Source organism: Carassius auratus, chromosome 26 (genome assembly GCF_003368295.1).
Source record: "Carassius auratus strain Wakin chromosome 26, ASM336829v1, whole genome shotgun sequence".
Taxonomy (NCBI): domain Eukaryota; kingdom Metazoa; phylum Chordata; class Actinopteri; order Cypriniformes; family Cyprinidae; genus Carassius; species Carassius auratus.
The window spans coordinates 2725333-2749980 of record NC_039268.1 but is presented as its reverse complement, the minus strand read 5'-3'; the positions used below and the strand labels follow the sequence as shown (position 1 = coordinate 2749980).

The following is a 24648-nucleotide window of genomic DNA, read 5'->3' as shown; positions in this document are numbered from 1 at the left end:
TGTAAAGTACCCAAGATACTGAAAGTGTAAGCATCTCAGCTAGATAAATATTACCATATATAACCATGAAAACAAATAACATTGAAAATGAAATTAATTTCACATGCATGAACCAGGGTCAAATTGACTCATTCATTGATAAATAGATTTATTTAAAATGTTTTTTAATGAGACAAATCACATAAAAAAAAAAAAAACAAGATCGGTGACATTTTCCATGAGTTCCAAACATATTTGATTTTTATTTTGCTGTACAAATATTACAACAAACCCAGAGACTTAAAGCAGTTTTACAACCCAAGCGGTCTACTTAAGGGTCACTGATCCAACATTATTACAGGTCCCTAGTATTTTCCATAGTGAGGTTCACATGTCAGTCCATTCAATAGGCACTACACACGTATATACAATAGCATGTTAAGATCTGATGAGATCTCTCACAGTACTGTACTGAAACGCTCTACAAGCTGCTGGTTGTGTTCCCTGCTCCCTTCTTGACACTGGGTGGTGTTTTCTGCACCATCGAGAGCGTGTCTCTTTTCTCAATCTTCCTCAGCTGTTTCTTCTTCATTCTCTTGATCTTTGCTGTATTCTTAATCTGAAAGGGTAAAGCAGTAACGAGTTATTAAAAAAATACAAACAGAAGAATTTTCCAGATTTAAAAAAAAAAAAAAAAAAGATAGTAACGACAACTGATTTTTTTTGGGTGAAAAATAGACATTCTGCATTTACCACTTGCACAATCTCTGCTTTTCTTTCATTTTCTGCTCGTCTTCTCAGGTTTTCTGCTCTCCTCCTCTTTTTCTCCTGCAAATTTAAATGCAGAAAAAGCACATATGACCAATGCTCACTTTAATTTTTAATTTAAGGTTTGACACTTTTATTGAGCAGGGAAGCATTACATTAATCAAAAGGGAAATACACACAGCCTTGGTTTGCATAAGGGACTTATCTATGCAAGTTGTAAGGATGTTGAAGACAATGCAATAAAAATAAAAACAGAGTCTTGGTGCATAAACTGGCCTCTTTCTCTCTGGCCTGCTCATCTTTCAGCTGTTGGTGGTACTGCTTCACCAGCTGCTTCTCTCTCTTGGCCTCCATCTTCGTTTCCCATGATGTACGCAGAGGTTTGTCTCTCAACAGAGCGGAGAACCTACAAAAAGTCAAATAGATACAGTTCCACGCTGAAAAACACTGATGTACTAGTAAACGGGCAGAAAAGACTACCAAAAAAAAGCCACACAACAAAACTGGTTAGAAAACTTAGAGAAAAGGTTTATGTATCAAAGTATTATTATGGACTGATAGACATGCAAGAACATGAATGCAAACATAGACACGCAGTCTCCTAAATTAAACAAGCCAAGTGCTACAAAGAAAGTGATAAGAAACATCATAATATTAATCACCTTTGCTTATTCCTGTCTTTCCATACTCTTCCAGATTTAGGTTTCCCAAGAGGTACCCTCTTACTTTTCTTCTCACTGGATTCTGAGTGAGTCCTTTTTTTGCCCCTTTTCTTGGGGTCAGTGGGACCAGGGGCTTCAGTCTCTGTATTATTTACCACATTTTCCTTCTCACTGGTCTGATCTGACCCTATCAGACCTGACTCTTGACTGACATCTGCGTATGTGGACAGATCTGGACACACTGGTTCTGTCTGTGGACTGCACTGGTCGCTTTGAGTATCTGCTGTACTCTCATCGGGTGGTGATTCTTGCCGAGCCTCGGTGTATTCTGCCGGATCTTCCCGCACAACGGACTTTCTGGTCCGGCGGACGGGAGTTTTGGCCGCGGGTGTCCGTATTCTGCGACCGCTCCGTGTGCGGCTCACAATGGGAGAGTCCTCTTCGTTGTTGAGAGCTTCTGTCTTTGTGGCAGCCTCTCCTCCGTTTGTTTTCTTGTTTATAGACGCAGACATCATCAGAGTTGTGTCGATCAATACAATACAAAAATAATTAAACTGTAATGAAATCTACACGTGCGGAAACCATAGGCGGAAACACACGTGTATTCCTCCTGTGCTTCGACAAGCGAAGAAGAAAAATCCTTAAGAAGCGCTCGATATCGCTCCCTAGAGGTTGGGAGACGCGTAGCGGTGAAGGAATGCGACTCATATCCGCGATTCGGTTCTCGAAGAGGTTCAAAGACTCGGTCAGTGATTCTTTTGCGCTATCCTATCCTTTTTAATGCTTTATGTCAACAAATAACATGTACAATGTCGTCTCACATTGAAAATTTCACATACATCATCAAGAAGAAACAAGGAAAAAGGGGAACAATTAAATAAAAAGTAGAGAGGGTGTGCTACTTAGCATCAGTTTACAGACACATTGCACATATTCTACACTTCCATATATGTTACAATGCCATTTAAATACTATATATATATATATATATATATATATATATATATATATATATATATATATATATATATATATATATATATATATATATATGAAGGCAGGTACACTATGAACAGAAGAAAACAGTTTAGTTTCTTATCATTTTAGTCCTTCTTTTTTAGCAAGAGCGTTTGAAAACCACAGACTGTATGAAAACCTAATAAAACTCTCAACGCGCATCTGATCGAGTGCACTGCTCGTGCCCGTGCGGATTTAAGTTGAGTACGCGCGTTCGTAATGGTAACCGGAAGCGGAGTCGTCGTCAGCGCGAAGGGTGTGTGTGTGGTAAGTTTAGTGACAATCGCACACAGCTTTTATTGCTTTAAACAACAAACCTATATATGGTGTTTCATTGCTATATGAAGTTCACAACACTTACATTTTAAATACTTTATTTTTTATTCGCAAGAGTCTCGAGTACGTCGGTAAAACTAGCCTGTTAGCTGTTATGCTAGTCAACGTCTAAACTTTAATATAAGTTAGGCAATATTTAATTTTAGACACTTGTGTCTCAGTTAAATATATCTAAATCACCATATATGGGAAGAAATGCTCCTTTGTGCTTTTAAATGCTGCGAAAATTATTTTATATAGTTAACTAAAAAAAGACCACTTAACGTTAACTTAAATGAAAAGTTCAACTGTTGTTTTTAAACCCTTTCTTTTTCATATATATATATATATATATATATATATATATATATATATATATATATATATATATATATTTTAAATAAAGTTTTGTTATACCATTTTATATTAGAATTAACTAGTCATCGTTTCTTTGTTGTTATGTGCGGTTTAGTGGCATTTATGTGAAATACCTTCTGCAATCGTAAGTACAACGAATCCTTTCCCAGTCATACAATACACAGGTTTACTCACGAATGTCTAGCTACCTGGCTGAATGCTTCGAAACTGGGATTGTCTTTTGCAAATCCAGCGACTCATTCCTCCTTAAAAGTGTATTAACTTGTTACTTCTGTAAACATGACTTTGTTTGACTACTTTGAGATTTAATCACACTCTTCTCTGTTTCAGATGACTTAGGATCTTAAGAAGGATCACCTCCACGAGGATGAGATCTGACGTTCTGCACAGGATATTATAAGAGGATGAAAAGCAATCTCTGTCACCAAAACCCAAACAAGTTATATTACCGATCTCCTCCCATCAGTCACCACACTCCTCAACTAAAGAGTTAATTGTTGGACATCTATAGGAAGTCTTTTAATCAAAACCATGGTGGACAACCGATACGCCACGGCTCTGGTCATCGGCTCTGTGCTGAGCCTGCTCGCCACCGTCTATCTCTCTGTTGCAATGGGTACGCACCACTGGTACCAGTACCACAGCCAGCCGGCCAGCAACGATGCCAAAAACAACTACTCGGACCTGCAGAAGAAATTTGAGGGAGAGGAGGTGAATGAGGGGAACTACAGTGACGCTCTGTTCCGGCTGAACGGCACGCTGGGTCTCTGGTGGCGCTGCATTCTGGTGCCCTTTAAAGAGCCTGGTAAGGAGAGGAACATATGGTGATGTATTATTATTGTGCAGTTGGTTAAAAATTGATGCTTGCTACACTTTGCTTTCTCTCTCCTCACTCTCCGCTTCCTCCTTTCCAGATCTGATAATGACTAAATGTCAGGCCTTTACTTTGCCACAGCAGTGGGAAACCAAGTACAACTCCCCGGGGAATATTAAAAGTGGAGAAGATCTGCTGCGTACATGTACGTCCTGACTTGAAATCAATCATGTACTCAGACCTATATTTTCTAGGGATTTCTTTTTATGATATTCCGTTCGATTTATACACTACCATTTGAAAGGCTGGGGTGGGGTCTTACTGGATAAATAAACGCATTTATCGAGTAAAGTTGCATTGAACTAAACAAAAGTGACAGTCAAGAAATTTATATTAGGGCTGTCACTTTTAGATATTCGAATATATTCGAATACATTGCATGTTATTCGATATCCGTTCAAATTAGATTTTTCTCAAAAGTGATCGCCCTAATTTATATTGTTACAAAAGATTTCTGTTTCAAATAAGTGCTGCTCTTTTGAACTCTCCATCATCAAAGAATCCTGAAAAAAGGAATACATCATAGTTTCCTCAAAAATATGAAGCATCACAACCGTTTTCAACATTGATAATAATATTAATACTTGTTTCTTGAGCAGTAAATCAGCTTATTCAAGTGATTTCTGAAAGATCATGTGACACTGACGTGGCGTAACAATGCTGAAAATTCAGCTTTGAGTCATAGGAATAAATGTTTTTTTTTTATTTGAAAACAGGTATTTTAAATTGTAATAAGATATCCTAATAATACAGTTTTAATGTATTTTTAATCAAATCAAATGAATGCAATCTTGGTGAGCAGAAGAGTCTTCTTTCTGAAACGTAAAAAAAAAAAATCTTGCTTACTTTTGAATGGTAGTGTATATATTGGGAAGATTTTTATTTTTCATTTATATCAAACATTTAATTTTAAACTTAATGACCAAATAAAAACATATCAAAGCTATATCGGCTAATTTAACTAACAATGAAAAGAGTAAACATAATTTTTAATGCTCATTCCATTCACTTATAATTGTTTATTGTCTAGAAACAGTTACTTTAAGTAAGATTCATTCATATATAGTATTTTAAAATTTGAAGTTATTTGCTGTGTCATCATGTTTTAAATGTTTGTGTCCACAGACCTGTGGAAGTGTCAGTTCCTGTTGCCGCTGGTCTCTGTGGGGCTGGTGTTTCTCGCCGCGTTGATCGGAGTGTGTGCCTGTCTTTGCCGCAGTATCACTCCCACACTATTCGTAGGGCTGCTGCATCTGCTGGCCGGTAAGACATTAATAACAGCTAATGGCTATATATATATATATATATACACACACACAGTACAGACCAAAAGTTTGGCCACACCTTCTCATTCAAAGAGTTTTCTTTATTTTCATGACTATGAAAATTGTAGATTCACACTGAAGGCATCAAAACTATGAATTAACACATGTGGAATTATATATGGAATTATATACATAACAAAAAAGTGTGAAACAACTGAAAATGTGTCAGATTGTAGGTTCTTCAAAGTAGCCACCTTTTGCTTTGATTACTGCTTTGCACACTCTTGGCTTTCTCTTGATGAGCTTCAAGAGGTAGTCACCTGAAATGGTCTTCCAACAGTCTTGAAGGAGTTCCCCCGAGAGATGCTTAGCACTTGTTGGCCCTTTTGCCTTCTGTCTGCGGTCCAGCTCACCCCTAAACCATCTCGATTGGGTTCAGGACCGATGACTGTGGAGGCCAGGTCATCTGGCGCAGCACCCTATCTCTCTCCTCCTAGGTCAAATAGACCTTGATGCCTTCAGTGTGAATCTACAATTTTCATAGTCATGAAAATAAAGAAAACTCTTTGAATGAGAAGGTGTGTCCAAACATTTGGTCTGTACTGTATATATGAGATCATTATAATTTGACGTTTATTGTTTTCTCAGGCCTGTGTTCCCTGGCCACCGTATGCTGTTTCCTCACGGGCATGCATTTGTTACACAAAATATCCCAGCTCCCCGAGGGTATGGACTATTCTCCGAGCTGGTCCTTGTTTTTGGCTCTGGTGTCGTCACCGCTGCAGATCATGGCTGCTGCGCTCTTCATCTGGGCCGCGAGGAGCCAACGCCAACACTACACTCGAATGACAGCCTACAGGGTCGCTTAGGCAATAGAGGACTGACTATACAGTCGCTGAAGGGATTGTCTGCTCTCACAGAATGCATTTAGCCATGTTCGTTCAGCTGCTGCTTTTACCACTAACCAAGTTAAAGCTATGAAGGAAAAGATCAGAACATACCGCTCAAAGTTAGTAGGTTAACTAATGTTGTCCGTCCACCTGTCGCACTGTCCTGTGAATATATTCATTTCTTGAAGGATCTTCCTACTATATACCTGCCTTTTTAACCACTCGATTAGCATCTGTGCTGCTGAAGATGAGAAACTACACTTCTCAACCACAGACTCACGCTCAACAACAGAAAAGCATCTATAAACTAAAACCGCAGTTATTCAGAGCTTCACCTTTTGTTTAGTCACACGGTTACTCAATTTGATAGGTTAGGTTTAGTTTCATCTCCTCAGCATGTTTAAAATGCCGTATTTTTTCGGACTATAAGTCGCACCTAAGTATAAGTCGCATCAGTCCAATAATACGTCATGACGAGAAAAAATAAAACATAAGTCACATTTATTTATAACGGTATAGACTGTAATGAACACCCTCTCGCGGCTATAGACAGTAATGTTTTCTCTCGGTTCATGTCAAATTAATTTCGATAAATAAGTTGCACCTGACTAAGTCGCAGGACCAGCCAAACTATGAAAAAATTTGTGACTTATAGTCCGGAAAATACGGTAACAAAGGTGTTTTTTATTCTAGCTACTCGGTGACATCTTTAAGCGATAGCATTTTAGCACTTTGCAATCCCAAAATGTAATGGGTTATGCCTTGTCCTTAAAGACTAATGTTTGTGTCCATTATAAGAATTAACCACTTGAGCCTTTTTTCGTTTTTCTGAACATTTGGTTTGCTTATTATTTTTTCTTGTGCTTTGCATTGGTTATACTCTGTTGTTTACCATTTAGTTTCTCTTTGATAATGTATTTCACATTTGTTTAGTGACTTGATTAGAATCCATATATAATGGTTTGAGATGGTTCAAGTACAGTAAACCATCTCAGCTGTGGTTTATATTTTATACTTCAGTTAAAATATTTAGCTGGTGCACGTTATGTGATTTTTACCATTATGTTGTTTTCGATATGCTTTGCAGTTTAGGATTGCATAATGTGAGGCTATGACAACTAAATTAGTACATATAAAGCCACTCTAAACATTGGTGAAATCAGTGCAAAGGCACAATTATATTGTCAATTTTGTGTGACATGATGTGGATGAGTGATTTAAAACATCCAGTTACTGCTGTCATTCATCATGTGTTTCATGCACTTTTACTAAAAATCTGTAGATGACTTGCAGTCAGTTGTAGATTTTACTTAAGATTTCACTGCCATCATATTAATTTAAAAAAACGCACCAGTGGTAAAAATCACACTGTGCACATCCAGCTTCACTTGATCTCATTGTGCCATGTGGTTTATTCTGTGTGTTGTAATACTTGAGATCACATTTTTTTCAAGTGAGTGTGCTTTTTGTTTTGTCTTTTTATTTTGAGTCCATGAGAGGCTCTATTTTCTCAAAGAAATCAGGCGAGAGCAACAGCATATGAGCAATACAGTCAAGAGGATACCTCACACTCCACTGTGACATCATCATGAAGTCAATACTTCAGACCGTTTGCCTTTTTTATACAGTTTTGTACACCTTCCCATCAAGTGAACATTTTGCTGGTCACAATAAATATCTTTGCATCCAAAATGCTGTTGCTCATGTTTTAGAAGCAGATAAATGAGCCATTCATTGTCATATAGCTACAAATAAGTACATAGCATATACCTGATTTACAAGTGACTGTCAAAAGCATTTAGGTGAAATCAACTGATTGATGGTGGTAATCGCGCTGAATTTAATATATTTCCCTTTCTCATCCTTCAGTCTTTCTGCACTCGCACCGTTGGAATTTTCAGCATTATCTTTTTTCCCAAGTGAAAAGCTATACCCTTTTCATAGTAAGCAGCCTCATTGATAAAGAAAGGATGAAGTGTCTCTTCTTCCTTGTAGTTCACAGTTTCTCCAGAAAATGACAAAAATAAAGGGTCTCCATGCTTGAGAAGACAGAAGTCTTTGTCCTAGACAAAAAAAAAAAAAAAAAATTTAGATTTTGGGTATATTTCACATAAATATATCTAGGTCACATTATAATCAGAATCAAGAAAAATTATATTTAGCATGTTTTAGACCGATTGCTTTTGACCAAATTTTAAATGGGAATATTATTAAAAATATAAATAAATAAAAATTTTGTTATCGACATCGTAAAATGCATTAAACATTACATTTCTGTATTGTTCCCCAAACTGTGTTAAATTAAAGAACTGCAGGGGGGTTATTAGTTGATGAAGAGCTAATCATTAATTACATAATAAAATTCTAAACAATAAATTGTTTTAAAATAAAAGCATAAAACACTTGAACACCCAAATTTGAAATCTTGTTTACATACATGTCAACATGACCATTAACTGACATCAAAGAACATGTAAATGTGTTAATTACTGAAATATTCATATTTAAATATTAGGGGGACTTTAAAATGTAATATAATCCAATTACAAGTACTACACTTTAAGAATTTGATTACATAATCCAGATAATGTAATTAATTCCTATAAAGCACTGTTTACCATAATAATAACTTATCTTTTTTCCACACAACAATAAATAGAATTGGATTTTTTTCACCATTACTGTAAAAGAAAATGGAACTAAAACTTCATTTTCTCATGATCTAGACATCCTCATCCTGATTCTGTGAGGATATACAGGTGCTGGTCATATAATTAGAATATCATCTAAATGTTTGATTTATTTCACTAATTCCATTCAAAAAGTGAAACTTGTATATTTTATTAATTCATTACACACAGACTGATATATTTCAAATGTTTATTTCTTTTAATTTTGATGATTATAACTGACAACTAAGGAAAATCCCAAGTTAAGTATCTCAGAAAATTAGAATTAACTTAAGACCCATAGAAAGAAAGGATTTTTAGAAATCTTGGCCAACTGAAACGGATGAACATGACATGAACATGAACAGCACTCAATACTTAGTTGGGTCTCCTTTTGTCTGAAAGACTGCAGGAATGCTGTGTGTCATGGAGTCGATCAGTCTGTGGCACTGCTCAGGTGTTATGAGAGCACAGGTTGCTCTGATAGTGGCCTTCAGCTCTTCTGCATTCTTGGGTCTGGCATATCACATCTTCCTCTTCACAATACACCATATATTTTCTATGGTGTTAAAGTCAGGTGAGTTTGCTGGCCAATTAAGAACAGGGATACCATGGTCCTTAAACCAGGCACTGGTAGCTTTGGCAGTGTGTTCAGGTACCAAGTCCTGTTGGAAAATGAAATCTGCATCTTCATAAAGTTGGTCAGCAGCAGGAAGCATGAAGTGCTCTAAAACGTCCTGGTATATGGCTGCGTTGACATTGGACCTCAAAAAACACAGTGGACCAACACCAGCAGATGACATGGTACCCCAAACCATCACCGACTGTGGAAACTTTACATTGGACCTCAAGCAACATGGATCGTGTGCTTCTCCTCTCTTCCTCCAGGCAAGACGCTTCTGACGCTGTCTGTTGTTCAAGAGTGGCTTGACACAAGGAATGCGACAGCTGGAACCCATGTCTTGCATACGTCTGGTTCTTGAAGCACTGACTCCAGCTGCAGACCACTCTTTGTGAATCTCCCCCACATTTTTGAACGGGTTTTGTTTCACAATCTTGCTTCTACACTTTTTTTCTACCACATCTTTCCTTCCCTTCACCTCTCTATTAATGTGCTTGGACACAGAGCTCTGTGAACATCCAGCGTCTTTTGCAATGACCTTTTGTGTCTTGTCCTCCTTGTGCAAGTTGTCAATGGTCGTCTTTTGTACAACTGTCAAGTCAGCTGTCTTCCCCATGATTGTGAAGCCTACAGAACTAAACTGAGAGACCATTTAGGTCTAAACAGGTATTTAGAGTTAATTAGCTGATTAGATTGTGGCACCAGGTGTCTTCAATATTGAACCTGAATTTCTGAGATACTGATTTTGGGATTTTCCTTAGTTGTCAGTTATAATCATCAAAATTAAAAGACATTTGAAATATATCAGTCTGTGTGTAATGAATGAATAAAATATACAAGTTTAATTTTTTTATGGAATAAGTGAAATAAATCAATTTTTGATGATATTCTAATTAAATGACCAGCACCTGTAAAATAAATAGCAGAACGACTGGCACCTGCAGCTGAGGATGAATGGCAGCAGTGAGACTCCGAGTCTCTGGATCTCTGGGATAATCGACACTTTTGATTAGCTTAAAGGCTTCTACATCCCCACCTTCAAACACCGTTCCTGAAAACAACAACACACTTAATAATAAAGTATTACAGAAAGTACACAGGTAAGCCACATTTGTTTAGGACATACAGTACCTGAGTTGAATTTGTGGATCCAGTCTATTGTCAGGTAGATGGCCTCTTTCATAATGTTATAGATGTCAGCTCTGATGACACCATGCGGCTGCGGCCCGACCTCTAAAGCTACAGAAACACAGCTCATCTGAATGTGCATTTGTGGTTGAGTACACAAAGCAAATGCATTGAGATGATCACCATCACTTACTAAAGCCATGCTTGGACACAGACTCCAAGGAATAAGAATCACTAATCGGGACATCCAGTACCAGCACTCTCACAGGAACCTTGGTTATCTTAGTCTTAAATGTGTACATGACAACACACAACATCAAAACACACGTGCGCATAAATAAAACAAAGGTCTGTGGTTCTTAACTGTTTTTTTTTTAAGGACCTGTATTTTACACTGAATATTCTGTATTTTCAGTGCTGTGTCGTAACTAATTACAAGTAATCTGGTTGCGTAATTATATTTCAATCTAAAATGTTAATAATTGGATTACAGTTACTTTTTCATGGATTGCATAATTTTAAGATGCAGTCCGTTAGTTCCTCTTTGTTGCCATCTCCGTCTGTTATTTGTGAAATTATCATCTTTGCATGCCTCCGGTGGAAGAATCTAATGTTTTGAGGAGTATGTGTGGCTTTCAGATTCTAGCCTCCATCTTGAAATATAAAATCATATTGTCATCTAAACAAGTAACAAGTCTGCCATTTTTGTTCAGACCAACTGTGGAAAAGCCACAAATTATTATAACGGTTACTTTTCATTCTCAAATTGTCATGGCATCAGCATTGCGTGATTTAAATTTCTGTAGTCGAAAAGGGAGGGAAAGGGTGAGTTTGAGAGAAGGAGACAAAGAGTACGGTATGAGGCGGCCCATATATGAAGGTTTCAGGAAGTCAACATTTGCATGTTCTGAGATGACAAGTAAAGGACATATATATTTCTTTACGATAACTATAATTCTCATTTAAATTTATAAACTAAAGTAGTGCTGTCCCAATTTTTCCCTTGCTGTCTGTCAATTTTTTTTCCCTAGCTGCCTGTCCAATTTTTGGTCACAGCAACCCACTAGATGAGAACGACCTTGACCTTGGTTTCCAGTATGGTGTACATTGAAGCACACTAGAAATGTTCTTGCCTGTAGGTATTTGCAGATGTGCAGGGTCACCCAGTCACTGGTCGTGTAATGGATGAGTGTGAGGCCCATGTTGGACGTGGTGTTATGAAGGTCACAGATCATGTCTGTTGCATCGGTGGATCCTTTCAGCCCCAGCAGATTGTTCAGTTCCTGAGCACGCCGGACTTCATATGGGCTGCTGGCTGTAATAGGACAACTGCAAGAGAGAGCTACACAGTAACATATTTGCATTTAGAAATATATGTACTACATTTCTGTTAACCAGAGTTGCTGCACAACTAGTCAACATCCACAGGTGTACCATAGACACTGAGACCCCAGAAAACCTCTCAATGACAAAGAGGAATTTTTGGAACTTTAAAATGGACATTTTTAGGCTGATCTGCCTCAGCAGTGTAAGCACCCTCGTCAATGCTTGAGATGACAAATCAAATCAAAGTAGGCCGAATTTAATGTGAATTTAAGCACGAAGCGTCAGTTTTAATGCTGAAAGAGAACTAGGTAAGACAGAAGTAGTTAAACATTTAATATTTCACAACTGTTTTACAATAGAACCTTTTCTCAATGGTCATCAGCATCATAAATCCTCCAAAGTTTTTTATATTTTCATTTTTATTGTATGTACATTTTAAATGTATGTAAATTTATACCAATGTATTTTGTATAACATTACTTTTGCCTTGAATTAAAAAAATAAAATAATAATAATAATAATAACGATAAAGCAGAGGGTGGTTCTAATGCAACATCTATGGGCGTGACAGAAAATATGAAATTGTATGAAATTTTTTCTTTAAAAAAAAAAAAGTAAAGAAAAACATTCTTCATGGAGTTTTTCTTTTGCTATTTGAGCAAATCAGAATGAAAATAAATATATGTGTCAGTCTCTCATTCACCCCTATACTGTAGAATTTTACCCAGGTATTATATCTTCCGCTACTGAGAAACCCAGAAATCAGAAAAAGGTCTATAGAAATGTTCAAAAGGGGACAGTATTATCTAGTAATGCAAACTACTCAACATTTTGCTCCGATTGCATCCAAATTTCATGTAATTCATGAATGTGATGAGACAACAAGCGTTTTACATTTTCAACATGTTAGGCATACAAATAGGATTAAATGAGATCACATACTATTATAATATATGGGAGGCCGTTTGAGATGAAACCCATTGAAACACTTGTGATACACGTTGAAACACTTGCGCATACATGTAAAACACTATATATCTGTGCATATATATGAAAGACATGTGGTTACATAGAAACTCCTTGCATAAACCGCGCTTCTGTTTCCAAATGAACTAAACTTCTGGTTGGGAAGTTGTGGCCTAGTGGTTAGAGAGTTTAACTCCTAACCCTAGGGTTGTGGGTTTGAGTCTCGGGCTGGCAATACCATGACTGAGGTGTCCTTGAGCAAGGCACCAAACCCCCAACTGCTCCCCAACTGCTCCCCGGGTGCTACAGCACAAATGCTGTGTGTGTGTTCACTGCTGTGTGTGTGTGTGTGCGTTCACTGCTGTGTGTGTGTGGGTGCGTTCACTGGTGTGTGTGTGCACTTTGGATGGGTTTAATTCAGAGCACAAATTCTGAGTATGGGTCACCATACTTGGCTGTATGTCACATCACTAATTATTAATTATCACTCAAAGTGCAATCTTTGTGCAGGTACAACAGTAGGTGGGCGATAACAGGGTTTATGCAAAGAGTTTCTATGTATCCACACATGTCTTTCATATATATGCACAGATATATAGTGTTTCCCATGTACACGCAAGTGTTTCACATGTACTGTATGCGCAAGTGTTTCAATGGGTTTCGTCTCTAACGGCTTCCCATTATAATATATTTTGCTTTTAGAAGAAAGAATAGACCTAATTCAGAACCTTCACTATTTTTTAAGTCCACTCCATGTTGCAGTCCCACATCTCACCTCAGCATGTCTCTGGTGAAGCAGCGGTTCATATCCGTGTCAATGTATCTTCTGCACTCTTTCACAGCCCTTGGGTTTGACAGAACAGTTGTTACAGGAATCGGCCACACACCCTCTCCCTTCTCTTTCCGCTGTCGCTCCATCTCCTGCACAACATACACACCGGACAGCTCGTTCCCATGGGTGCCGCCACACACGGCCATACGAGCCAATGCTGGCAGGAACACTAACGCCATCTACAACAGAAAAGTACACTTTGAGTTTTCAAATGGTATGGCAATATTTTAATGTCTGTCTAATTCAGATTAACCCATAATATAATAAAGTTATGTGCTTTACTTATGATTTGTAGTTCTAGATAATATGTAGAACTGATGAGAGAGTAACCCCCCCCCCCCCCCCCCAAAACAAACAAACAAACAAAAACATAATTAATAATCCCATGGAGGAGGTCAACAGAACACGCGTTGACTATTTTGCATGATTGGCACAACAGACTGGAAACTGCACTGTTAACAAGAACAAAAGTGAACTGTTGCATTTGAGAAAAACAATTATTTACTGAAAACAGTGGTGGAATGTAACGAAGTATTTGTACTTCGTTACTGTACTTAAGTACATTTTTACGTATCTATACTTTACTTAAGTAAAAAAAATAATGCATACTTATACTTTTACTCAAGTAGATTTTTCAGCAATTATCTGTACTTTGTACTCCACTACTTTATTAAAATGCGTGTCGTTACATCTTTCCGAATCTTGCATAAAAATTTTTTTGGTCGACTGACGTTTTGGCATTGCTGGCCAATGCACGTTGAAACAGATCGGAGATCTGATTGGTCAAAGAACTCACGCGCTCAGCGCGCGTTTTGAAACAACACAAGCGGAACTGATGTAAATCGAAGAAAAGGACACGGTGGACACCAAATATCAAATAGAGCTAACAACGTCGACTGAGCTTGAGCCTGTGCCCTGCAGCTCTGATTCTGAGAGACATCCCTGGCCTTATTTAAGCAAGTTATTTGAATTTAATGGTTCAAAGGATGACTCCTGGCGTTTTCAATGTGTCAAGTGCCTACCTCAACGCAAAGAACTGTTGGCGTTTAAAAACTCCCCTTCAAATTTGAAGAAACATATAGAGGTAAGACATGCAATGCTAGTTATTCATATTTAAGTTACAAACTTGCTATGACATGGTGCTATGACTGTTATAGAAAAACGGATGTCAACATAACAAAAATATCACACCAGTATAATATTTGTTTGACGTAAGTTAGTGGTACCCTAACAGGGCAACTTCTTTAGCGTGTAATGTGTTATACATTATTAGCCTAATGCTTTTGGATTTTCTGTAATCAATGGAGTATAAGCCTCAAATGCAGTTTTAGCTACGTTTTCCCCATGCAGGCCTAGGTAAAGGACTAAAGCAACTGTTGTTGAGCAGAATAAACTGGTCATAGAAATTTGATTAAAGTGTTGAGAATAACACTAACCTGTGTACTTTTGAGTTTTTTTGCTGCTCTTAATAGTATAGTAAAAATAAAATAAATTGTATGTCATAATTGGCTTAGCCTAATTATTATTTAATGAGTAATAAGTATATAACCAGATTTTTACAGTGTCAGTATTGCACAACAACTCTTTCCAGTACACAATAGATATTGTTTGTGATTGTTACAATTGAACAGCCCAGACATTGAGACAACTGATTGTACTTTTACTTAAAAAAATACTTTAAAGTAAATTTAAAAGTATGTACTTATGACTTTTACTTAAGTAAGATGTTGATGTAGTAATTATACTTTTACTTAAGTATATATTTTGCAGGGTAGTTGTACTTTTACTTAAGTACTAAACTTAAGTACTTCCTCCACCACTGACTGAAAATGACTGAAAATTAAAATAAAGCAATGGACAAAGGATTATTATTGTTAACTACAACTTACAAGAGAGAGAAAGAGAGAGTAGATAGATAGATAGATAGCTTTCATACATCATACTTCAAGAATTCCATTCAAACTGTGTAATGTTGTGGTTTCTAATAAAGTTATGCCTGCAGCCTGACTAGTGGGTAACTTTATTATGTCTGCGTTTACGCTCATTTGTCGAGTGTTTATTCATGCGTGTACACCTTTAAGAACATGTGTTCATGGTATTAGTTTAAGAGTTTTGCTGTTTTCCTGTAGAAGGAAGTGTTCTGTAGCTTTCTTAAATAATATGCATTTACTGAAGACCATTATTACAAGCCGTCTCACATTTTACAACAACATGCAACATATCAGAGCAACAGCTCTAAAAATGAAAGGTAATCCTACTGCTATTTTTAATACAGAAGTAAATCTGTTTCACTTCTTCTTCCGGCTGCTTTGCTTCTAATCGTCTTACTGAGTGAAGCTGCACAAGGCACAGCAGACATTTGGACACATACGTGTGATAGAGTATGCATTCAGACACACATTCAGTCGGTACAGGCCTAATCTAACCTCAGGGGCCACAACACAGCAGGAGCCGCATCTGCATACCCCCCCCACACACACACATTAATAGTTTAAGACATTCTTCCCCAGTTGCTCAAACACAGTAAAGTATATGCAAAGATTTACCTCGACCTTCTTCTCTGTCTGCTTCAGTCACCGGCCCTGGATCATCTTCCACACATGACCTTTACTTCCACTGAAGCTCCAGCATGAAGCAGGCGTTTGCTGACTCATACATGCACTAAAAAGAAAGGGTGTGTGGAAGAAAATCAATGGGGGAAGGATAAACATGACAAATGAGAGGACCGCAGAACTGGCTCCTGCCCGACTTTCATAACAAACCGGTATTTCCTGTCACAGTTTCCTACTACTTCCGACCTCAGTGCATAAACACCTGCTATTGCAAAACAGCCAATTAAAAAAAAAAAAATCTCTTTGATTGTAATCACTGTTAGCATTGTGCTAAGTTATGATGCCTCTATAAGCATTGAAAATTCAGTAAACATCACAAACTTCCTTATAATGTCCTTTTGTCCTGTACAGATCTGCTAGAGGGTGAGCGTGCTATGGGGTTATTCATTTGTTATATGTGCAGCAGCAATATTTCTTAAATGCTCACAGCAGCAGCAGTTTAGCAGTCTCTACTCTATCTGTGCATGTTCATGTGTTTGGGAGGAGGCGTGGCTTTGGAGAGTGATTTGTTGGGAGGATGGGATCTTATGCTTTTAAAGCTAGCTTGCTATTGCTAACCTCTCCGAAATGCCTACACTACCTGTAAAGATTAACTGTTAAGGGCAACTTAAAGCAAGGGTTCTGAAGTTGCTTAATATGGAGCCACCTTGTGATCAAGTTTCACAAACTTTTCTATCCATACTTGTTTTTACATGATGTACGAATCTTTCCATTTTTGTAATGGTAGGAGATTTCTATTTGACATAATTGAGACCCAATGAAACGAAATGTCTTTAAAAAGAAGCAATAATATTTATTATAACCATAAACAATATTAAAAATTAATAACATGACATAGGCTGAGGAATTCACAATTTTGTAAATGCCTAAACAGCAGAAGTTACAGCATTACATGTATAAGACATGATGGACTAAATATTGTATTACATTTTTGTAAAGTGTAATATGCGACTGAACGCATTGATTTTGACAACTTAATTAGCATTGCATTTTCATATAACTACAAATATGTACATGATGTCTACCTGAGTTATAAGTGATTGCAAAATTGTTAAAATCATTTAAGTGGCATTCGGTCTTCTTAAAATCATCTGATTGATGTAAGATTTTTTGGCAATTATGCAGAGTTTTATATCCGTTCCTCTCCAATCCTTCAGTCTTTCTGCACTTGCACTGTTGGAATTGTCAGTGTCAACTTCTTAGCCAAGTGAAAAGCAATTCCTTTTTCATAATAGGCAGCCTCATTGATAAAGAAAGGATGAAGCGTCTCTTCTTCTTCATACTTCACGGTTTCTCCAGAAAATGTAAAAAACAAAGGGTCTCCCTGCTTGAGGAGACAGAAGTCTCTGTCCTAGAAAAAAAAAAAGAATTCCTTAATTTACAAAACATACTTGCATACATACTTCGTACATTTTCCCCATTTTGTATAATTCCCCCCAAAATATATATATATTTTTTATATTTTTTAAATCAGCATAAAAGCAGTACAAGAAATACTACCATGATGAATAAATACTTGACCAATTTAAACATTTATGAAATGTTTACAGTAAATCTATGAGATCTTTTTTCTCCATCACTAATATAAATGGTCCTGAAGCGAGCTTGAAATATGATCTGGACATGTGGTTCATAGCATCATCTTTGCTGATTCTGTGTGTAAATATCATAAATAGCAGAACGACTGGCACCTGCAGCTGAGGATGAATGGCAGCAGTGAGACTCCGAGTCTCTGGATCTCTGGGATAATCAACACTTTTGATAAACTTAAAGACTTCTACATCCCCGCCTTCAAACACCGTTCCTGAAAACAACATAGTTTGAAATAAGTCACAATTACAACAGTCAAATATAAACCAAAATGGTTTAGGTCTTACAGTACCTGAGTTGAATTTGTGGATCCAGTCTATTGTCAGGTCGACGGCCTCTTTCATAATCTTATAGATGTCAGCTCTGATGACACCATGCGGCTGCGGCCCGACCTCTAAAGCTACAGAAACACAGCTCATCTGAATGTGCATTTGTGGTGGAGTACACAAAGCAAATGCATTGAGATGATCACCATCACTTACTAAAGCCATGCTTGGATACCGACTCCAAGTTATATGCGTCACAAATAGGGAAATCCAGTACCAGCACTCTCACAGGCACATTGGTTATCTTAGTCTTAAATGTGTACATGACAACACAAAGCATGAAAACACACATGCATAGGCACAAAAAAAAAAAAAAAACATGTTCTACTCATGGACTTGTCAACGCAGTTAAAATGGAACATTTATAAAAACACAGATGTGTGGTCCTTCACTGGTTTTGCTTCAGGAAGCAGATTTTACACTGAATATTAAGTACAACTGTTTGTGACATGTACAACTTGCTGTCTGTTCAATTTTAAGTCAAACCTCCTACCAGTTGAGAACGACTGCCCTTAGTTTCTAGTACACCATTTATTGAAGCACACTAGAAATGTTCTTGCCTGTAGGTATTTGCAGATGTGCAGGGTCACCCAGTCACTGGTCGTGTAATGGATGAGTGTGAGGCCCATGTTGGACGTGGTGTTATGAAGGTCACAGATCATGTCTGTTGCATCGGTGGATCCTTTCAGCCCCAGCAGATTGTTCAGTTCCTGAGCACGCCGGACTTCATACGGGCTGCTGTCTGTAATAGGACAACTGCAAGAGAGAGGTGATATGAGATTAACATCCATTCACATTTTTACATGTATAAATACAGTTAGGCTCATATATATTTGGACAAAGGCACGATTTTATTATTTTAGCTATTGACCAAAACATATTCAAGTTACAGATATATAAAGAATATGGGCTTAAAAGGGTTTAGGAAATGTAATAAAATAAATTTCTGGAATCAGTGTTACAAGCACCCCAGATGCATTGTTTTTCCATTTTTGTATCTTAACCACCATCAAACCGATGCGAGCTTCATATATTCCAATGTTTCTCTATGGCACTGAAACCTACAGATGTCAGAGCTAGACAAGATGAGCAAAAAGTTTTTTTTTTTTTTTTTTAAGAAAATGGCCAATTTATATTTGTTATATAAATTGTGACTGATAAAATCTTTGTGACTGAAGAAAGGGAGACATCTTGGATGACATGGGGGTGAGTAAATTATCAGGATATTTTTATTCTGAAAGTGGAGTCATTTTTTGTAAAAACTGTTGCCGTCATGTACTCAAAGGAGGGGTTTGAAAAAATGTATCATTAAACAAATCGTTTGGGAGTCGTTGAGCGAAAAATTATAAATAAATAAATGCATATTTTAAGACTTTTTATGAAAGTGTTTAAATCGGATGGAAGAAAATGGTTTATATATCTTAAATTTAACAATAAATTACTTTCAAATGACCCAATTGCTGAAGTGTCGGCACAACTTTTTTGTACAAGTTTAGGTTACGTTGTTCCAAATACCTGTAGCAGCACAGCAGTGCATACCTGTTTACATTTAATTAAGGTGGACTAGACTAGACTGTAATGCAAATAGTTGAGTTTGCCAGGTGTATACAAGATTTATGACAGGTTTTCAGGTCAGATTGTCTGCTTGACAATCTCATTTTGCACTGCAGCAATAAAACTTAAGTGAGATGTTTCTTTTTAGTTAAAACAGCTGTTTCCAAAGTTTTCCTTTGGGGACATAATTTGAAGTTGGAAAAAAGTATAAATTGCAATATGAATCGCAAAGTATTGCAATATATTTTAATTCACAATATTATTGTATTAGGATGCGATAATATCGCGATAATACTGTATCGTGGGGCCTCTGGTGATTCTTAACTCTATTCAGCAACATCTATCCAGCTGACAGCATCCATAGTATTTCTTTCCACACAATTAATTTCAGTGGCTACTGTCAAGTATTTGGTTACCAAAATTCTTCCAAATAATTCTTAGAGTGACTAAATGATGATAGAACTTTCATTTCTGGATTTTCCTTTTAAAAACTGGGGAAGTCTGATGCATTCAAGTGAATTGGTTTGTCCTAAAGGGACCTCTTTCTCATTTTGGAAAGTCAGATTCATTCTAGTGAATAAGCTTGTTCTAAACAGAGCCTGCTTTTTATTTCTTTATCCATTACTTCTGTATGTCATTACCTAACTATCTTTTTTTTTAAATAAATCATTTACTCACAAGACTATACTCCATGTTGCAGTCCCACATCTCACCTCAGCGTGTCTCTGGTGAAGCAGCGGTTCATATCCGTGTCAATGTATCTTCTGCACTCTTTCACAGCCCTTGGGTTTGACAGCACAGTTGTTACAGGAATCGGCCACACACCCTCTCCCTTCTCTTTCCGCTGTCGCTCCATCTCCTGCACAACATACACACCGGACAGCTCGTTCCCATGGGTGCCGCCACACACGGCCATACGAGCCAATGCTGGCAGGAACACAAACGCCATCTGCAACAGAAAAATAATTACACACTTATTTTGTTTTCAGAGGTTTTGTGCATTAAAAGATTTCGTCCCTTATAATACATTGATACATCTCAGTATATGGAGTTCAGGAGGGGAAAACCAACACATCCTAGATAAACTTATCTAATGAGAACATAAAACACAACCTGCCTTTATTAGTAGACTGTTAGTATGTATTTGGCTTGCATACATCACATTCTAGAATTCCAAACTGTGTAATGCACTTTCTAACAAAGTTATGGTCAAATAGTGGGTAACAATTACACCAGTTTACTCTCATTTGACAGGCAATTACCCATGTGTGTATACCTTTAAGAACATGTGACAATGGTAGTTTAGCTCTGTTGCTCCTAGAAGTTTAGCTGTTTTACTTCGATTTCGAAACTAAATATTATGTTGCTCTGTTGAACTGTGTTCATTACAAGCTGTCTCACATTATTCAACAACATGCAACATATCAGAGTAAAGGCTACAAATGTGAAAGGAAAAGCTCCTACTGTTGTTTCTAATGTTGTTATATGCTCCTTCTTCCAACTGCTTTTCCTTTAATAGTCTCACTGAGTGAAGTTTGGACACATGAGGTGTGACAGGGCATGCAAAACACGAGACAATGATTTACCACGTCCTTCTTCTTCTTCTTCTCTGTCTGCTTCAGTCACCAGCCCTGGATCATCTTTCACACATGACTCTCACTTTCATTTGAGCTCCAGCAAGAAGCGAGCGTTTTGCTGACTGGTATATGCGCTAAAAAGAGAGCGGGTGTGTGATTATTTTTACCTAAACATAACGACTCTAACGTTACATAATGACAGAGAAAGCGGAGAAGCGTTTCAGTATTTCCTGTTACTGTTCCCTCGCACTTCCTCAGGAGGAGATAAACGGATGCTGTTTAATTATGTTTTATCAAAGTGAGAATAGTAATTATTATCATTATAAATTATATGAGCTGGTATTCATATATGTTTTTGTATGTCTCCTACCAGTGCACTGCGCAATGTGCGCATGTCTAAAGCTCAGTTCTACGGCGATAGAGAAAGGAGGCGGGTCTATGTAGCAGTTTAGCCAATGGCTGATTGAATACATAAACATTTAGCCAATCAGCGTCCTCAAACCTTATGTCTACAGTAGATTGTTTTAAAATGATTATATATTTTTTTCCCTAACTGTTTTTGTTATTGCACTGTAAATTATGAATTTTGACCAATAAAATATTTTTTTTTATCTTACCCTGGAAAAAAGCTTGCAGAAAAATACTGTTTTTAGGAATCATTCTCAAACTTAATCCTGAACTTAGTAAATCAATGATCATTATTTAAAATATGTTGCTAAAATTGTTGGATGAGCACAGCCCTAATTTGAAAATGTCCCACAAGCCCCCACTGGCCATGATATGAACTGCTGTTGTATGGACAAGAAATGCATTAAGATTGTTCCACAGGGTAAATAAATTCATATAAAAACATGATAAAAGCAAATGGTCACAAAATGCACGATGGTGAAAAATTATGGTTGCTGGTATATGTTTAAACTGTTTCAAGATATGCTGCAGATGTTTAAGTTTGCATACTCTTCTTGAAAGTAAATTACACTATATGATGTTATTCTGAATTCTCATAATTTAAGTATTAAGTATTTTCTTCAAATTCACACAGCACTTGTATTTTTGATTCTTATTGTTTATAGATTCAGATAATTTTCAGAATTTTCCCCAATCATCTCCCATAATTGGTATAAATGGGTGTTGACTCAAACTATGAAATTACCAAAAATAATATGGCTTATTATTGAGCAATTCAGTTTCTTGTTCAATCAGCTTGATGGCACAATGCCACATGAGAGCACAGGAGCGGCTGGTTTTCCCATCCATTTTCTCTTTCAAACTCAGCAGCAGTACCACTCAAACTGCCAATTGCATTCAGTCAATATGACTGAAAGGAGTAATTTAACCTAACCTAGAGTTTTTTTTTTTTTTAAACGCCAGAAATTAAAGATGTAAGACTGCAGAGATCTTGAATGAAATCAGGTTGTTCTTTTGGAGACTGGGTCTTCTCTCATTGTAGCAGCAGAAAGCAATCTTTAAACTAGCTGTGTGCACAATGGATGTAATCAGTGACAGAAGGCAATTTCTGTTCTGGATTGCTAGAAACATGTGAAGTAGAAACCCACTGAGAGCTTTAGCAACAAGAGTGTTGTGAAGACAGACAGTGCTCGATGTGGCCCGGTATGCAGTACCAGCTCTTTTGTCTTTAGAGTACCTGCACTTTTCTACATACCGCCACTTCTAACATGTTGCTGGTACTCTGAGGAAAAAATAAGTGTGTGGGTGATTAGAAATGACACTATATACATAACACTACCCAGGTGGGATCACCACTTATTTCGACTAAACATGTTGCACTCCAAAATGCACACTAAGCGGATGCAGAGACAAACTTGTTTGTTATTTTGAGTAATCGTGCAGCCCTAGCTGCATCCCTCCACATGAGAATCCACGTTTTACAACGTTCACCTGTTGACTGGTGATTCCCTGCTCAGAGTCCACTTGCAAAACAAGCTCACCTCAATCACAGACACACACTTGCATTGTGCCATTAGTCATTATTCCCCCTTGTGAAGTAGAGGAAGCAACTGTTGATCTGATTCATTAAGTGTGCTTCAATCAGAGTTTAATCCCTTTTAATTGGAAGAGCTTCTCCCCAGGCACTAAAAGCGATGTGATAGCAGGACTCCTCCAACAGGCGTTAGTGGAGGTTGCCAGATCTGCACGATAAAAGGGCAGCGTCTTCCCGGAGAGCTCAAACACCTATGGAAGCATCAAAGGATTAATGGTTGAAGATGAAAGGTACAAAACCACCTGAACCGTGAGTGCGTGGTGAGATGTGTAACATGGCCTTTCTGTGGTTAAAACACACACAGATAAACAGGCATAAGCGTAAATACACAAACAAGCACACGCACATGCTCCCACTACTGAAACTGTGTATATAGGTACAAACTGATAAAATCTTCACAATAATACACAAGACTTTAGTCCATCAATTAATGTCTTGTGAAGCCAAAAGCTGATGTTGTTTTCACCTAAAATAGGAATTATCTATTGCTTTCTCCAGTGAAAAGGTTGTCTTGCCTGTATCAAGAGAGAAATGGACACAGATCAAGCAGTGTTTACAGGCAAAAAACAGTATAGACAACAGCTCGAATCAAATATGTTGGTGTATTTTGATGCACTTGTGTATAGACTGGAATTTTGGTCAGAAGTGATGGTTTGTTTTCAAGTTTGTTTTGTTTTGTTTTGTTTTTTTACAAACATGCAGCTTGTCACTTCACTAAACATGAATTGATGGAGTGGGGTGGATTATTGTAATGTTTTTATCAGCTGTTTGGACTCTCATTCTGATGGCACCCATTCACTCAGAGGATCCACTGGTGAGCAAGTGATGGAATGGTATTCCATTAAAAGTAACAGATAACCAAAAAATTAGATTTATGTTATTAATAACTCTGATGTTATTCAAAACCCATGCACAAAATGAGCAAGAATGAAATCTGTCTTTTTAACAAAAAAAAAAAAAAAAAAAATCACAATATGAGTCATCGACATATCCCAACTTTAAAGCTGTACATTTTGATGGTCCTTAAACACAAGGCTTTGAATTGCTATTTTAAGGTTCTTTCATTGTTTTTTTACATATCTTGACAGATCTGTTCTTGTATTGAAAAGAGCTATATGAATATTCCTCTAATCTTGCTGTAAATGTCAGTAAATAATAACAGGGTGTTTGTTTTTTATGTCTTTTTGACATCCAAATAGTTTGACCATTATATAAAATTGTTGCACTGTTGCTGGACAAGATGTTCTTCTCGCACTGAATATAAATTCTCATCACACAAGCTGTTTTGCGTCATCT

General features: G+C 37.2%; 4 protein-coding genes across 4 annotated transcripts; 1 reads left to right on the top strand and 3 right to left on the bottom strand.

Annotated features, from left to right (window-relative positions):
- Positions 1-230: 230 nt before the first annotated feature.
- On the bottom strand, positions 231-2055 carry LOC113044752 (coiled-coil domain-containing protein 86-like). The gene is made up of 4 exons (XM_026204927.1): positions 1410-2055; positions 1024-1153; positions 733-807; positions 231-598 (listed from the first exon to the last, which is right to left on the bottom strand). The coding sequence occupies exons 1-4, from the start codon at positions 1922-1924 to the stop codon at positions 461-463; spliced, it is 858 nt and encodes a 285-aa protein (XP_026060712.1). The 5' UTR covers positions 1925-2055; the 3' UTR covers positions 231-460.
- Positions 2056-2614: 559 nt separating this feature from the next.
- On the top strand, positions 2615-6177 carry LOC113044080 (claudin domain-containing protein 1-like). Its single transcript, XM_026203681.1, has 5 exons — positions 2615-2693; positions 3450-3924; positions 4034-4138; positions 5119-5256; positions 5907-6177. Exons 2-5 carry the CDS (start codon positions 3651-3653, stop codon positions 6125-6127), a joined length of 738 nt encoding a protein of 245 aa, XP_026059466.1. The 5' UTR covers positions 2615-2693; positions 3450-3650; the 3' UTR covers positions 6128-6177.
- Positions 6178-7909: 1732 nt separating this feature from the next.
- On the bottom strand, positions 7910-16463 carry LOC113044751 (N-acyl-aromatic-L-amino acid amidohydrolase (carboxylate-forming) B-like). Its single transcript, XM_026204926.1, has 7 exons — positions 16238-16463; positions 13635-13870; positions 11701-11896; positions 10761-10854; positions 10571-10678; positions 10378-10490; positions 7910-8211 (listed from the first exon to the last, which is right to left on the bottom strand). The coding sequence occupies exons 2-7, from the start codon at positions 13868-13870 to the stop codon at positions 8014-8016; spliced, it is 945 nt and encodes a 314-aa protein (XP_026060711.1). The 5' UTR covers positions 16238-16463; the 3' UTR covers positions 7910-8013.
- A 941-nt stretch (positions 16464-17404) lies between these two features.
- LOC113044079 (N-acyl-aromatic-L-amino acid amidohydrolase (carboxylate-forming) B) lies at positions 17405-21657 on the bottom strand. Its single transcript, XM_026203680.1, has 7 exons — positions 21360-21657; positions 20487-20722; positions 18780-18975; positions 18376-18469; positions 18186-18293; positions 17995-18107; positions 17405-17654 (listed from the first exon to the last, which is right to left on the bottom strand). Exons 2-7 carry the CDS (start codon positions 20720-20722, stop codon positions 17457-17459), a joined length of 945 nt encoding a protein of 314 aa, XP_026059465.1. The 5' UTR covers positions 21360-21657; the 3' UTR covers positions 17405-17456.
- Positions 21658-24648: the final 2991 nt, after the last annotated feature.